The sequence below is a fragment of the Cyprinodon tularosa genome, unplaced genomic scaffold (genome assembly GCF_016077235.1).
Source record: "Cyprinodon tularosa strain WSP-4 unplaced genomic scaffold, ASM1607723v1 ctg639, whole genome shotgun sequence".
Lineage (NCBI taxonomy): Eukaryota > Metazoa > Chordata > Actinopteri > Cyprinodontiformes > Cyprinodontidae > Cyprinodon > Cyprinodon tularosa.
Genome location: NW_024039384.1, coordinates 1 through 15,166, shown reverse-complemented (window position 1 = coordinate 15,166; position 15,166 = coordinate 1). Strand labels below are relative to the sequence as shown.

The following is a 15,166-nucleotide window of genomic DNA, read 5'->3' as shown; positions in this document are numbered from 1 at the left end:
TCATCCTGGAATTTTTTGTGATGAGGTTTGATGTTGTGGGCGTCTCTTTAGACTCTTTATGAAAAGCAGATCTGAGCTCAGTTGTTAGTCGTGGCACAGGTCACAGGTCTGCTTTGTTGCTGCCTGAAAGTGTACAGCTCACTTCTTCATCCTTTTCTCTGATAACTTTTGCTTTACAATTATTTATCTAAAGCTGATGGAGGATGTTTTTATGGTAGACATTTCATCCACTGATGCATCTTCATGATTGAATTTAAAACTAAAGAAACAAGGATGAAGCAAAATTCCACACAGGTTTTATATTTCACTCTAAGTGCCTACATTGACACTGGTTCTCTGAAGTACTTACCTTTCTTCATTGTCCTGTTTTTGTATGTTCTAATTGTTGGTTCTAATGTTCTGTTAATTGTTGTTATCTGTGTAAACAGGAGCTTACATGAGCCTATGTACATATTTCTGTGCAGCCTATTTGTCAATGAACTGTACGGCAGCACAAGTTTGTTTCCCTTCATGCTGCTTCAGATCCTCTCTGATGTTCACAATATTTTTACTCTTCCTTGTTTTTTGCAGATTCTCAGTATTTACACCTATGGAACTGTAGAATTTATCAACTTAGCTGTTATGTCTTATGACAGATATGTAGCCATATGTCATCCTCTGCAGTATAATTCACTGATGACTTCACAGAAAATTGTCTTCCTGGTGTCAATCACTTGGTTTACCCCATTTTTATCTGTTGGGGGAACAATGTTCTTAAGCTCCTCTCTGCAGCTTTGCGGAAACATCATTAATAAGATTTATTGCGATAATCATTCTATTATAAAACTGGCTTGCAAAGAGCCCAGGGTCAATAACATCTATGAACTTCTCATGACTTTTCTCACAGTTTGTGTTCCTCTGTCTGTGATTCTCTACACCTACATGAGGATCCTTAAGGTGTGTTTTTCTGGATCCAAACAGACTCGACAGAAAGCTGTCAGTACCTGCACTCCTCACATCGCTTCAGTTATCAATTTCTCTTTTGGTGTTTCCTTTGAAATCATACAGAGCCGATTTAACATGACTCATGTTCCTGGTGTGCTGAGAATATTTTTATCATTGTATTTTCTTACTTGTCAGCCTCTCTTTAACCCAGTTCTATACGGCCTGAATATGTCTAAAATACGCAGCCTGTGTAAGAAGCTGGTTTTGATGTCATGAAGTAGATTTATTTCCACAAGAAACAATGCAATGTTCAATAAAATGCAAGAAACAATCCACCCCCCCGCAAAATCACAGAAAATGGGGGAAATCATCTCTTGATTTTTGATATAAATTCAGAATAATCTCTCTTCTCTAATGTCTGTTTTCCAAATAAGCTTATAACTGTTTATTATTTATTGAAATGATGAACATAAGGTGTAGGCATTAGTCTTTAGGTAATAACATTAAATGAAGTACCGTAGGATTAGAGTGACGACAAAGAAGTTTTTCAATCCCAGGGGAGTAGTTTCATCAACAATGACGAAAAATTCAGTTGACATTCCGTTTTTTATGACAATAACAAAGGCTGAAGAGCTAAACATTGATCTTTGAAACATGACTAGTCATAGGTTTTAGTTTTTGTCAACGAGACAAGACTAACTAAAAATTAGCTGGGTGTCGGTCGGACATTTAAAATGCATCATTGTGCTGTAATCTGTTAGAAAATCGAAGCAGTAACAGGCATGCTGCTGTTTGGTCAAACTGCCCACCCGACATGAATCGGTTCACATTCTGCATGACCAGAAATGGATCATCACAGCAGCAGCAGGCTAGAAATTAACCCGGAATGGTCCGGTACTGAGCGCTGAACTCAGACAAACTCTTATCTCTCAGCTGTGCTTGTGCAGAAATGTGTCTTTGCACACGCGTAGCTTAGAATCTGCTTTTTACGCTCCACACTGATGGTTCGCTCTCAGCAGTATGGCTCCTCCTGTTCTCGCTACTTAATTTTACTATGTGGCGGATCATCCCCTGCTAAGCGTAACAAAACGCTTTGTCCAACTATCAATATTTTATTTCTTCCAGCTCACAAGAGGTGATACTAAACATTCTTTAATTTCTACTAAAAGGAATCCCTAAATTATAGCCAAACCAAATATTTCACTGCATGCTCTTTTTGTCGGACAAGGAACCAGGTGAAAATGTACATAGATCTTTGAATATTTCTGTCTCATTTTTCTTGTTTTGGTTTAGATGCTTAAAGAAAGGCTTTCTACTACATTGATCGGTGCCGGTACATGTCAAATTCTTTTTTTCTTTCTTTTTTCCAACTAAGGCATTATTACTCCATATTCTTTCAAACATTTCAAATAGTGACATAAAAACTATGCTTCCAGTCAGTTATGACTTAAATAAATCACCTTGCAGGTGGCAAGTATTTGCATATGCAAATCCCTTACTGATAAATTTGCTCAGTTTTGTTATTAAAGTAAGGTCTACATTTTTATTAAGCTTCATAGGCAAAAAAAAGTTTGCAGCTGCCCTTTTTATACACTTAACTCCATTTGCACCTGCTTTGTAGTAGTGTGTTGCCAGTACTAACAAGTTTAAATGCATGTAAGCTTTTTTAAGATCAGGTCCTAAGTGTTAGTGTGAATATGATTTTTGTAATGGCCTATACTTATGTAGCACCTTTAAAGTCAGGTGACTCCAAATAGTTTAATGGTCAGAACACACAGGACACAATTAAGTGTCCTTATATTAGGTTTTGGCATTTAAAGCTCATTGAAAGTCCATGGGGCTATTCAGACTGCACATGATCCTCTGCAACTGTGCCTGTGTAGCTCCAACCATGGTAGACCTCTGGTCTTTCCTGTTCAGATAAATGCAGATATCCAGCTGCAATTTTATGAGTCTGACAAGAAGAGGGACTCAGTGGCAAAGTAAAACACATCTGCTTTTGTTAAAATGTAACATAAAACCTCTAATCCTAAAGTAAACCAGTGAGGTTCACCGCCTTTGGAAACACAGTACATACATACATAGCAAGCAGGACACACTTACAAAAAATAAATAAAATATTTCAAGTAAGTGTCCCTTAATCAATGAAGGACCTAAGAAGAAAACACTTAAAGTAAAATAACTATCCTCTTTGAGGGAAAATGCAGTGTGGCCTATCAATCAATCAATCAATCAATCAATCAATCAATCAATCAATCAATCAATCAATCAATCAATCAATCAATCAATCAATCAATCAATCAATCAATCAATCAATCAATCAATCAATCAATCAATCAATCACGCTCCCCTCTTTATGAAACTGAAAAAAACCACTTTAGCAAACTTTACAAAATGCTCTATGAGAGTTTAACTAAACGTTTAACTGAATAGAAGATGCTTTTTCCTTTAAACATAAAAAAATAAAATGATACCATACCATACCATACCAACGTTATTTATGGAGCACTTTATGCACCGGACAGGAACAAAGTGCTGTACACAACCATAAAATACAATAAAATTATAAAATAGGGGAAAAAAAACCCAGTGTAAAATACATATTGGTTGAACTGTTAAGTGCCTTGAGATGACATGTGTTGTGAATTTGGCGCTATATAAATAAACTGAATTGAATTGAATATTAGTATACAAAGAGAATAAAACAAAGTAAAACCTCTCAAATTGTACCAAAAGCCAAGGAAAAAAGATGAGTCTTAAGAAGGGACTTAAAAACAGCTAGAGAAGAGGCCTGTCTTATGCTCAGAGGCAGATCATTCCATAGCTTAGGAGCTGCCACAGAAAAAGCACGGTCCCCTCTGAGCTTGCATTTTGTCTTTGGGACCCTCACACAGCGCAGTATACTGTAATTAAACTTGCATGGTACTGTAATAAAATTCAGTAAATGCGTAAGTTATCTTTTTCATTTCATTTTTCTCTTTGAAAAACCACACAAATGGCATTTAGATGATATTCTGCATAAAAAATGAGTGAGATAAAGTAAAATTCGGATATAGTAATCAACCGCTTATAGTGTTCAAATTGACTCTGGACCAACGTGATCACTACTAGCGGATTCCACTGTACTCCTAAAATGGCATTATATGGAGATATGTGTTGACCATGTGAAGTTAGATATCTGCAATATTTAACCACATTGCAGATAAGGTTAGATTGTGGAATAGGTTCATCACTATGCCAGATCATGGATTAACAAAACACATTATCCTTTGGGATGTCACATATATTATAAGATAATTGAGATTTTCGGCACATATTGGGATAATCTACCGAATAAGATAAGATGTTATACTGAATAGCTTAAATGGTTTTATTTTGAAGTTTAGTAAGCAGTTGATATCTTACAAAAATGACGTACTTATATTTTACTAAAGGATGCCTATATGGTCTTGACCCATATGCATCATGGACCTTGTCTAAATAAAACAACAGTCCATGTGTGCCCAGTTCAGATCTGCCACTTTGGCTTTGGAGACAGGATGTTATGGTTCAGTCCCAGAGGAAGACCAAAGATGTTCTTTGTTTGATTTGGGGGAAACTGAGAGTGCAGTCAACTTTTGTTTTTTTTTACTGTGTTTTGTACTTGAAGTTGACAAATGATTTGTTTCCTAAAATACTTGATATTAACGGATGGGGATAAAATGTATTTTTAAAGAATATTTATATCTGTCAGCTTGTTTGTATATGTTTTTTTCTTGTGTCTTGTAAGCTTTAGTGTGCTGGGCACCTATAAAAGGTTAAATGCCACTTATCTATCTGTCTGTCTACAAAGGTCAGACACTGTACTTTATCTCACCTCAGTACTATAGGTAAAAACTTTTTCTAATATGTATGTCAATACTTAGCTCTCTCTGTCAGTCTTTTTGTCTGTCAAGCCATTTTTTAAAAATCTTATTTTGAAAGCTTGTAAGTGTAAGCTATCATTTATTGGATCAGCTGCTCCTCTTGTCTGAGCTTCATAATGTTGCCTCAGCTTTCCTTTTCCTCTCACTTCTGCCTGTTTTGTTCAGCATCAGTGCATCATGTTCCCCTGCAGGTTCCCACATGGATTAGCCCAACCACCAGACGCTGCTGAGGAGCCCCAACCCCAGGCGTGGCTCCAGGATGAGGTCCTGGCTCCACTGTACCAGGGGACATCACTGGCCTCAATTTTGTATTCATCATGATGGCTTTGAATAGGACTGGGCAATTATTGTATCTGCATAAAACACTTTTCTCTAATTGCAAAATAACTCAATCTTGGTGACATTACCTTTAACCAGAGTATTGCAATGACTTTTTCACTTCACCACTATAGGTGGCAGTAAAGAGAGTTACAGCAAGCAGACTAATGCATGCCAGTAGGAATGAACACATTTCCACACATAACTAACAGTAAAGTCCTGCCACAATGGACTTTGGACAAGCTAGGTTTCAGGTTCATGTAAACAATGCAGGCCTGGTTGTGGTTAGTGCAGAAGAAAATCAAAATAAGATGGTATTGATCTATATTGGTTGAAAAAATATCTTTAGCACTATTTTTAAACCGCTCTTAGTCTGGCCTGTCACCCAGAGACGCTAACATAGCCACTGGGATCATCCTAGCACTGAAACCCCTCCACCACGTTAAGGTGGCTGTTCAAGGAGGGGTTGCTTCCTCCTCAGGGTGTCGTGTCTTGAACCCCCCATGCAGAGGAACCAGGGAGGACTATATCACTTTGTTGGCGTTTACACACCTCTAGCTCCTCCCAGAGGAACTGAATGAACTGTCTGCATTGAGAGACTCTGGGTGATTTGCTCAGACTGCTGACCCAGTTCTGAGAGAACGACTATGACTGAAGTGTTCCCTTTAATTTCCAGCTCCATTTTGGGTACAGTTATCTATTCTTGCACAGGAGTAAGTATTACAGGCTTTAAAGGCGGCTCTAATTACTTATTAAATTGTAAAATGACATAATATGGATTTGGATAAGAATACAATAGAATAGAATAGCATAAAATAGAATTCAACTTTATTGTCATTACATTGCAACAAAATGTAGTTTGCATATTCTGTATAGTTTCCTATACATTTAGCTGTAAAGCTGTTCCGATATCTGGTGGTTCTGGTTCTGTAATGCATCCCAGGGCGCAGCAGTGAGAAGAGTGTGTTTGCACGTTGATTAGAGTCTTTGGTGATTTTTCCGGCCATTTTCAGCCACAGCTTCCTGTAGATGTCCTTCATGGCAGGGGGCGGTGCCCCGGCGATGCCCTGGGCAGTTTTCTCCAACCTCTGCAACACCTTCCAGTCTGAGGCAGAGCAGTTCCCACACCAAACTGTGCTTCTGTTGGTGAGGATGCTCTCGATGGTGCAGCTGTAGAAGTCTGTGAGGATCTCTGAAGACAGATGGTTCATCTTTAGGGTCCTCATGAAGAAAAGGAGCTGGTGCACCTTCTAGATGATTTTGGAGAAGCTGGTCGCCCAGGTCAGGTCCTTGGAGATGTGGACTCCCAGGAACTTAAATCTTTCTGCACGCTCCATGGCCATCACTAAATGACATAAATGATTTTCATCAGCAGTGTTCAGCATGATCTTGCCACTGATTACTGGATAATTAGTTAATTTCTTCTACCTTCTTATCTCGTCCCAGTTTTCAGCTGCCCTCGTCTGATCCACCTGTTCCAGCTCCCATTTCTGCTGCCTGTTTCCAGCCATCAGTGCCAGATCATTTGAGCCGAGTGTGAGATTTTTCTAGCGTATCTTGTTGTGTTTTGATTGCTTGATCTTGATCTGTTTCTGCCTCTGGACTCCTGGGTTTGGTTTGCCTCGAATTCCAGGCTGTTTCTGCCTGTTCCTATTTTCGGATTGCTGTTTGGATTCTGCCTGTTAACAATCCTATGGTGTGTCTCCTGACCCCGGCTTGGATTCCCTTCGGTACCTCTTCGTCTCTCTGATCTACTGGTCTGGAAATCTGCTTCTGCTTCGTCTCCTGCTCTGGATTCTCCCTCTGGATTCTGCAGCTGTTCTTCGTCTGCTGGCTTCTGCTGTCAGTCTGCTCTGCCTCACTCCTGGAACTCTGGGCGACTCCCACCGCATGCTGTGGAGAAGTCATCTGACTGGTTTCCACTCCATCCTCTGGGCACAGACAGAACTAAGAACAAGGTTAGTGACTCACATGCTCATTATCGTTCCCTGTCTGAGTTTCATGGTCACTTACCCGAGTAACTATCTCTGCAGAGATTCCTCCAAGCCAGTCAATAAAATAGTTTCTTTTAAAAAGACATCTGTCTGTCTGCATGAATCCTGTGTTCTACCTTTTGAGCCATTACAATTTTTTTTTTTTTAAAGCTATTTTTTAGAGTATACCCAGGGTTCCTACAGCATAAGGCAAGTTAAATTCAAAACTTTTAAGACTTTTTAATGCCACTTGAAATAAAAATTTAAGACCAAATTCACAAGAAACACAAGAAAAACCTGCTTGCGACAACTTAACCCAAAGGTTTATTTTAACATAAACCACTGCACTGATGTTTCAAATTTTGAAAAGCTTCCCATACAGGAAGAAAGCTAAAAACACACAAATGACAGATATAATTTAACAATTATTTAACTGAACTCACAAACTTTGTTTTAGCAGGGAACAAAACAAATCAGTTTTAAAGCCACAACATAACCAGTGCTAAGTCTTTTTTGCAGCTATTTTTCTTTGTATGGTTTTCTTAGTATGTTTGATTTGGTGATAAGTGGAGGCGTTGCCGAGACAAGGGTGGAACTAAACTGAGAAATACCGGCTGTTTCTGGGCAACTCCATTTTGACGCTTTGTGTTTCGTGCTTCGCATGTGCGACTCCACTGCCTTAATTCCCATCGTTCTGAGCTTGAATCGCTTCTTTCACTAAATCCACTGAGCCTCATGTATGTTCACTGGTTTTAGCCATGGAGAAAACTCTTGGCTGGAGACAATTTTGGTTACATTTACACTTGCTCATATTTTCCAGACAAAACGTTAACAGTGCATCTCCCAAATGTCCCGGCCGCAACATTGTTTTTATTGGTTCCGCTATCGGGAAGGAACCAATAATGGCGAGCTATTTTTTTTTTTTATGAAAAAAATTTTTTGTCAATTTCAAGGTTTTATTTAGATTACAAAAATAAATCGTAATAAAAATAATCCTATTTATGATGTTTTAAAAATTAAGACCTACGGAAGACTGATTTAAGACATTTTAATGCCAATTAAGGCCTTAATTTTATTTTGAAGAATTCAATGCCTTTAAAGACTTTTTAAGGACTTGCGGGAACCCTGATACCGTATTTTCGCGACTATAAGGCGCATATATACCTCTTTTTTTCCCCTCAAAATATGCGGTCCTATGTGTGTTGTTACTGTGGACGTTGTTGAGACCACCATGAGAACGTTAAAGGGGGAAGTGTGGGCGTGGATTGTGTATAAAAGAACAGGTACAGTATGTGCTTTATGCAGAACTCATCTCCTGATTGAGGAGATGATGAAAGAGTGGCTGAGGGAGGTGAATGTAAGGAGACCAGGTGTTTTTTTTCCAAGCATGACCATCGCTGTTAATCTGTGACTCCATGCGTGCCCATCTCACAGCCAATGTGAAAAACATGGTGAAACATATGAACGCTGTGCTTGCTGTTATTCCGGGGGGTTTGACAAAGGAACTTCAACCGCTCGACATCGGTGTGAACCGGCCGTTCAAAGTAATGCTACGTTCACACCGGACGCAGCCAGAGCAGCAAAATCGCGTCTGCTGCTTCATTTTTGCTGCTTGTACCAGTTAGTTCTGACGTGCGGCTGAAGCAGCTTTGCTGCTCTGGCTGCACGGTGCAAAAGTGAGTCTGACTCGCGTTGGGCGGAGCTACTCTATCCTTTCTTTGCCTTGCAGCTATATTTGCTGTGATCAGTGGGAATAAAGTAGCTTTAATATGTTTTTAAGTGAGAAAGTCCACCTGAAAACTTAATCATTGCAGTCAGTTCATCCAGATTATCATCCTGGCTTCTAATATTAGTTCTGTCGGAGCCGCTCGGACCCCCACATACCAGCGGTGCGCTGTCAGTAGGAATCCCATTCAACAGCAGCCTCTGGCCAGGTTGCCTCCTTGCGGTTTGCCGCGGCAGCTGGTAGATGTTTTTCATCTATATAATCTAAACTGCAGGCACCAGGATAATAAAAGCGAACATATTCTGCCGGCAGATTTCTGCATTTTAAGTTAATTTATGCATCAATAAACTGTTTCAGAGGAGTGATCACAGCGCTCTGTGTCATCAGTGATGTGTCTGTCTCACGGCCAGCTCCCAGGTTTGATTAATACTTTGTAATAAATAAATGAATAAAGCACAAACATACTCAGTTTTGCTCCCGCTCTATTTTTAAATACGCAGTAGAGGTGTTTAAACGTAGTAGAGGACGTACTTGTATATAAAACCCGCGCCCTATAGTCCGGTGCGCCTTATGTGTGTGTTAAATACAGTAATGGCGCACATAACTGAGACTTCGCCTTTTAGTACGGTGCGCCTTATGGTCGTGAAAATACGGTACCTTTTTTGGACTTTGGTAAATAATCCCTCTCCCACATCACAGACTTTGATCACAGCTTCCTAATGTTTCAAAAAGGTATTTTTCTTGTATTTAGCTTTAAGAATCAAATATAGCACTGCATGAAAAGTGAGATTTTCGTCCCCGTAAACCCCCGTAAACTCCCGCAGATCTGCCTGATTTTCGTCAGTTTCCGACAATTTGCAACCCGTGCTTGTCCGCGTTTGTCGTGCCACAAATTGTCGGAAACGGACTCTGACGTATGTGGAGAGCGATCAGCTGTACTAATGGCCCTAATTAGCATATGAATGCAGCAAACCCGCGCGGCTGGCCAGGTCTGGCTTGAATAACCTTCTCAGTATTGGCTGAAACCACTATTCTCAAACAAATGAAATCGCTCGTGATTGGCAGCAAAACCACACGTGGCCACGCCAGGCTTTAATTTTCTTACTGAGTATTGGACGGAACCACTTCTTTTTAAACAAGTAAAGTCGCTCGTGATTGGTTGGCATATATATATATTTACATATAAATTTACATATATATATTTATTCATATATATATATATATATATATATATATATATATATATATATATTTATTCATTCATATATTTATTCATTCATATGGTGTGTATTTATGTTATCCTACACAATTATTATGCTACCATCAAGGACATGAATGAATTTATACAGGAAATGAACATTTGCCAGGAAGCTGTTTATGCAAAGAAAGAGCTTTATTGAAACACACACAACTATATACAACGCGTATCCAAACACATACGTTTCTAAAAATTAAAAGTCCGTGAACGGTCCGTTTGCTTCCTCGGGGTTGGAGGTAACGGGCAGCATTCCCTCCGAGGCAGGTCCGATGTGCAGACGCCTACTGTGCGCGGCCCTGTACTTCGGCATCGCTTCTAACCGGGACTGCAGCTTAACACAGAGTTCAGAGGGATCCGGCCTACGAAATGGCGGTGACCGTACAATCCATCCAGAGACACCGCCGAGGAAGGCGGACTTCCAGAGTTCCACTTCCTCATCTGCTAGCACACTCTGCCTCGCTTTCAGCAGCTGAAAAAAAAAAACAATGAATCAGCGCACTGTGTATGGACACAACACATCTATTAATGCACCTGAAAAATAGTCACCAAATAAAGTCTTACCCTCTTTCTTCTGGCCCGACTCCGAGCAGATTGCCTCCGCACGCAGCGTGTTGGCTGGCTGCATATATCTGAAGCTCCTGCGTACCGTCTGAAAATACGTCTTACAGGCAGCTGGAAAACAATTAAATGAGAGTGGTATGAATAAAAAATCAAACGCAAGTCACAGTAACAAGGAAGGAGAAAACATTAAAACAACTCACTTACACACAATGTCGTCTTTATCAACATCGTGCAAATCTGGACTTGCCGAGATGGGAGGTCTGTGAAAACAAAATGTAAAGCTATGATCGGTATCTATCCGTATCCATTGCCTTTTACCGCAGAATGAAAGCATATTCTTTAAATCTTACCCTTGCTCCGGTTCATAGCGCCTGCAATTAGTCTCCGAGTTGTTAAGACGGCGTACTGCTTCCTGTAAATCACAAAAAATACACTTTAATAAAGCTTGTTCTTGCAAGGCTACTATTAGCCGCTATTAGCCGTAGCTCAGGCTAGGCCGCTTTTAGCTTAGCAGGCAGTAATCGAACATATATTTACCGCTAGCATCTCTTCTTTGAGTTCGTCTTGTTCGATGCAGAGTCGCCATCGCGTCCAAGAGGAGTTTTACCCTGAAATCCCCCATTCTCCGCTCCAGACCGCCTGCACAAAGCAAAGCATCCATCCTCCACTGTGAATCCAGCCGCGCCGCTCTGAGTTTCTTGGAGATCGTACAGAGCATGCGCGAGATGAACAAGGGTGTCCGCGGATCAATAACAATAATTAAAAAATCATTCTTTTTTTTTTTTTAATCAAGGCCTTAATTGGCACTAAAATTATTTAAATATGTTTATCGAAGTATTTATAATTCTTTAATAAAAAATGCTTATAAAAACAATTTCGTCAGATATATTATATCGCTCCAGGCGGAGAAAAAGCTAGAGGATATATATATATACGTATATATGTGTGTGTGTGTGTATGTGTGTGTGTTTACATACATACAGGAGTCATGGAACTCTGCTTGCAGCTCCTTCATATTTCATGCACACTAATAACTTGTGTACATGGTTCTTGTTGATGGCATTAAAATCATTTCAAATAGCATTAAAATAGCATTAAATTAGAGTCACTCATTCCTGTATGAACCCTGTGAGCGCTTAATTTAATATGACATATTAAAAAAATCCCACCATCATCCAGCACATGTTCAGTTTCTGCCCAAATATATATATATATTTTTGTAGATTTTTGTAACGGGGATAAGGATAATTCAAAACTGCTTTTTTTTTAATGAACTTGTTCACTACTTCCAAACTCAGCATCTCTTTTCATTCCTGTAATAAGAAGTTTCTTTTGAATGGATTTGATTAAAGTTTAAGTCCCTCTGTATAAAATAAATATTTTGATGGAGATGACAAATCTGCTTCCTCGTTGGTGAATAACCAATAGTTTGGATCCAATCATTTAAATAAACGGTGTTAGTTTTTTTTTTTTTTATATATATATATAAGAATTGTGCTATAATTTCTAGTCACTGATCTGTTGCTGCTATATTTTAATTTGACGAACCGGAATTTGTCGATGTTCTTTTTCCTGTTTGGTGCGATTGCAATTGCGGATCTTGACCTGGCCGGACCTTATGACCACAGTGTACCAATCTTCTCATGGCTACTTCCAACAGGATAATGCGCCATGTTATAAAGTAAATCATCTCAGACTCATTTCTTGAAACTTTTCCACTTAAGTAATTGTAAATTGAGCATATTGACAGACAACATTTTATTTTTTATCTTAAATGCAATTTTTTTTTTAAATAATTACTGCTCTAAATGTATTGCTCTGTCAGCTAAAGATCTGTTTTGGTCTCTATACTTTAATTAAATAAATCAATTCAAGCTAAAATGTAAGAGGCTATACTAAGCCTGATCTCTTTGTATCAGAGATTTTCTTACCCAGAAAGATGTCACTTGGAGTAAAACCCCCCCTGCAACCCTGGTTTGCATTTGTATAGCTCACAGCATGTTAATTTACATGTTAAAGCCTCCCCTAGAATTCCATGGGGGGGAGGCATGGGGGGAACACTGCCTAAGAGAGTCCACGTCAATTTCTGACAATTTACGGGAGTTTTCGGGGAAGCCTGCAAATTGTCGTAAACTGCCGCTAACCTGAAGTTCCACGACAATCTACATTGCCGCATATTGACGAAAATCCCACTTTTCATGCAGTGAAGGAAGGAGAAAACATTAAAACAAGTCACTTACACACAATGTCGTCTTTATCAACATCGTGCAAATCTGGACTTGCTGATATGGCTCCGAGCAAATAGGAGGTCACCGCCTCATTGTGAGGCGACAGTAGCCTGTGAAAACAAAATGATGCTATGCTATGATCGGTATCTATCCGTATCTATTGCCTTTTACCGCAGAATGAAAGCATATTCTTTAAATCTTACCCTTGCTCCGGTTCATAGCGCCTGCAATTAGTCTCCGAGTTGTGAAGACGGCGTACTGCTTCTTGTGAATCACAAAAAATACACTTTAATAAAGCTTGTTCTTGCAAGGCTACTATTAGCAGTAGCTTTAGGCTAGGCTGCTATTAGCCGTAGCTTAGGCTAGGCTGCTTTTAGCCTAGCAGGCAGTAATCGAACATATATTTACCGCTAGCATCTCTTCTTTGAGTTCATCTTGTTCGATGCAGAGTCGCCATCGCGTCCAAGAGGAGTTTTACCCCGAAATCCAGACGCTCCAGACCGCCTGCACAAAGCAAAGCATACATCCTCCACTGTGGCTGCACACCGCGCCGCTCTTTCTTTCTTTTCTTTCTTTCTTCTTGTTTAATGGCGGTTGACAAGCAACTTATTGGTGTGCATTACCGCCACCTACTGGTAAGGAGTGTGGATCAGGACGCAACTTAAAAAAAAACAAAAAAAAAACTAAATCCTTTCTATCAGTTTAGTTTTCTTAAGAAATCTTGATAAATGAGGAGGAGCAATATCCCAACATATCTGATATTTTTAATTGTAACTTATTCTTTAGAAGTCGATATTCTAATTTCCTTCTCTCCTCAGAGTACTTTGGACAAAACAACAAAACATGTTCTACTGTCTCTTCTTGAAAACAAAATTCACAATTTCCTGATGGATGTCTTCCCATTATAAATAATGTACTGTTTAAGCCTGTATGACCAAAACGTAACCTGGATATGATATTATCTTCTTTTCTACTTCTTCCTGTTCCCCTCATTACCCCAACTTTCCTTTGAATGCTATAAAGCCATCTACCAGTCCTTTCCTCCTCCCACTGCTTCTGCCATCTTTCCTTAACCTTTTGTTTTATAATAGATTTTATCTCCTCTTTACTAAATGGAATCAGTATCTCAATGCAACTGTTTTTTGAAACTTGTTTTGCATATCTGTCTGCCAATTCATTACCTATTACTCCTATATGAGATGGAACCCATGTAAAAATGACAATTAATCCCATGGTCTGAATTCTATAAAGTATTAACTGAATCTCCAATAGAAGGTCTGGTCTACTATTGGAATGATTATTTTTAATTGAATATAATGATGAGCTTCACCGCGCCGCTCTGAGTTTCTTGGAGATCGTAAAGAGCATGCGCGAGATGAACCAGGGTTTCCGCGGATCAATAAAAATAATTAAAAAATCATTAATTTTTTTTAAATCAAGGCCTTATTTGGCACTAAAATTATTTAAATATGTTTATCGAAGTATTTATAATTCTTTAATAAAAAAATGCTTATAAAAACAATTTCGTCAGATATATTATATCGCTCCAGGCGGAGAAAAAGCTAGAGGATATATATATACGTATATATGTGTGTGTGTGTGTTTACATACATACAGGAGTCATGGAACTCTGCTTGCAGCTCCTTCATATTTCATGTACACTAATAACTTGTGTACATGGTTCTTGTTGATGGCATTAAAATAATTTCAAATAGCATTAAATTAGAGTCACTCATTCCTGTATGAACCCTGTGAGCGCTTAATTTAATATGATATATTAAAAAAATCCCACCATCATCCAGCATATGTTCAGTTTCTGCCCAAATATATATTTATATTTTTGTAGATTTTTGTAACGGGGATAAGGATATTTCAAAACTGCTTTTTTTGAATGAACTTGTTCTCTTCTCCCAAACATCTCTTTTCATTCCTGTAATAAGAAGTTTCTTTTGAATGGATTTGATTAAAGTTTAAGTCCCTCGGTATAAAATAAATATTTTGATGGAGATGAGAAATCTGGACACCCTAGGCCGCAGTTCGATGATCGACTTTGTCATCGTTTCATCGGACTTGCGGCCGTATGTCTTGGACACTCGGGTGAAGAGAGGTGCTGGGCTTTCCACTGACCACTACCTGGTGGTGAGTTGGCTCCGGTGGTGGGGGAGGATGCCGGTCAGACCTGGCAGGCCCAAACGTGTTGTGAGGGTCTGCTGGGAACGTCTGGCGGAGTCCCCTGTTAGGCGGAGCTTTAACTCCCATCTCCGGCAGAACTT

At 39.2% G+C, this 15,166-nt stretch overlaps 1 protein-coding gene across 1 annotated transcript; it reads left to right on the top strand.

Annotated features, from left to right (window-relative positions):
• The first annotated feature begins 243 nt into the window (after positions 1-243).
• LOC119798862 (olfactory receptor 11A1-like) lies at positions 244-1,200 on the top strand. Its single transcript, XM_038308518.1, has one exon. It carries the CDS (start codon positions 244-246, stop codon positions 1,198-1,200), a length of 957 nt encoding a protein of 318 aa, XP_038164446.1.
• The last annotated feature ends 13,966 nt before the right edge of the window (positions 1,201-15,166 follow it).

Excerpts from the sequence above, each read along its gene's own strand:
- LOC119798862 (XM_038308518.1), top strand. The coding sequence starts at position 244 with ATGATTGAATTTAAAACTAAAGAAACAAGGATGAAGCAAAATTCCACA.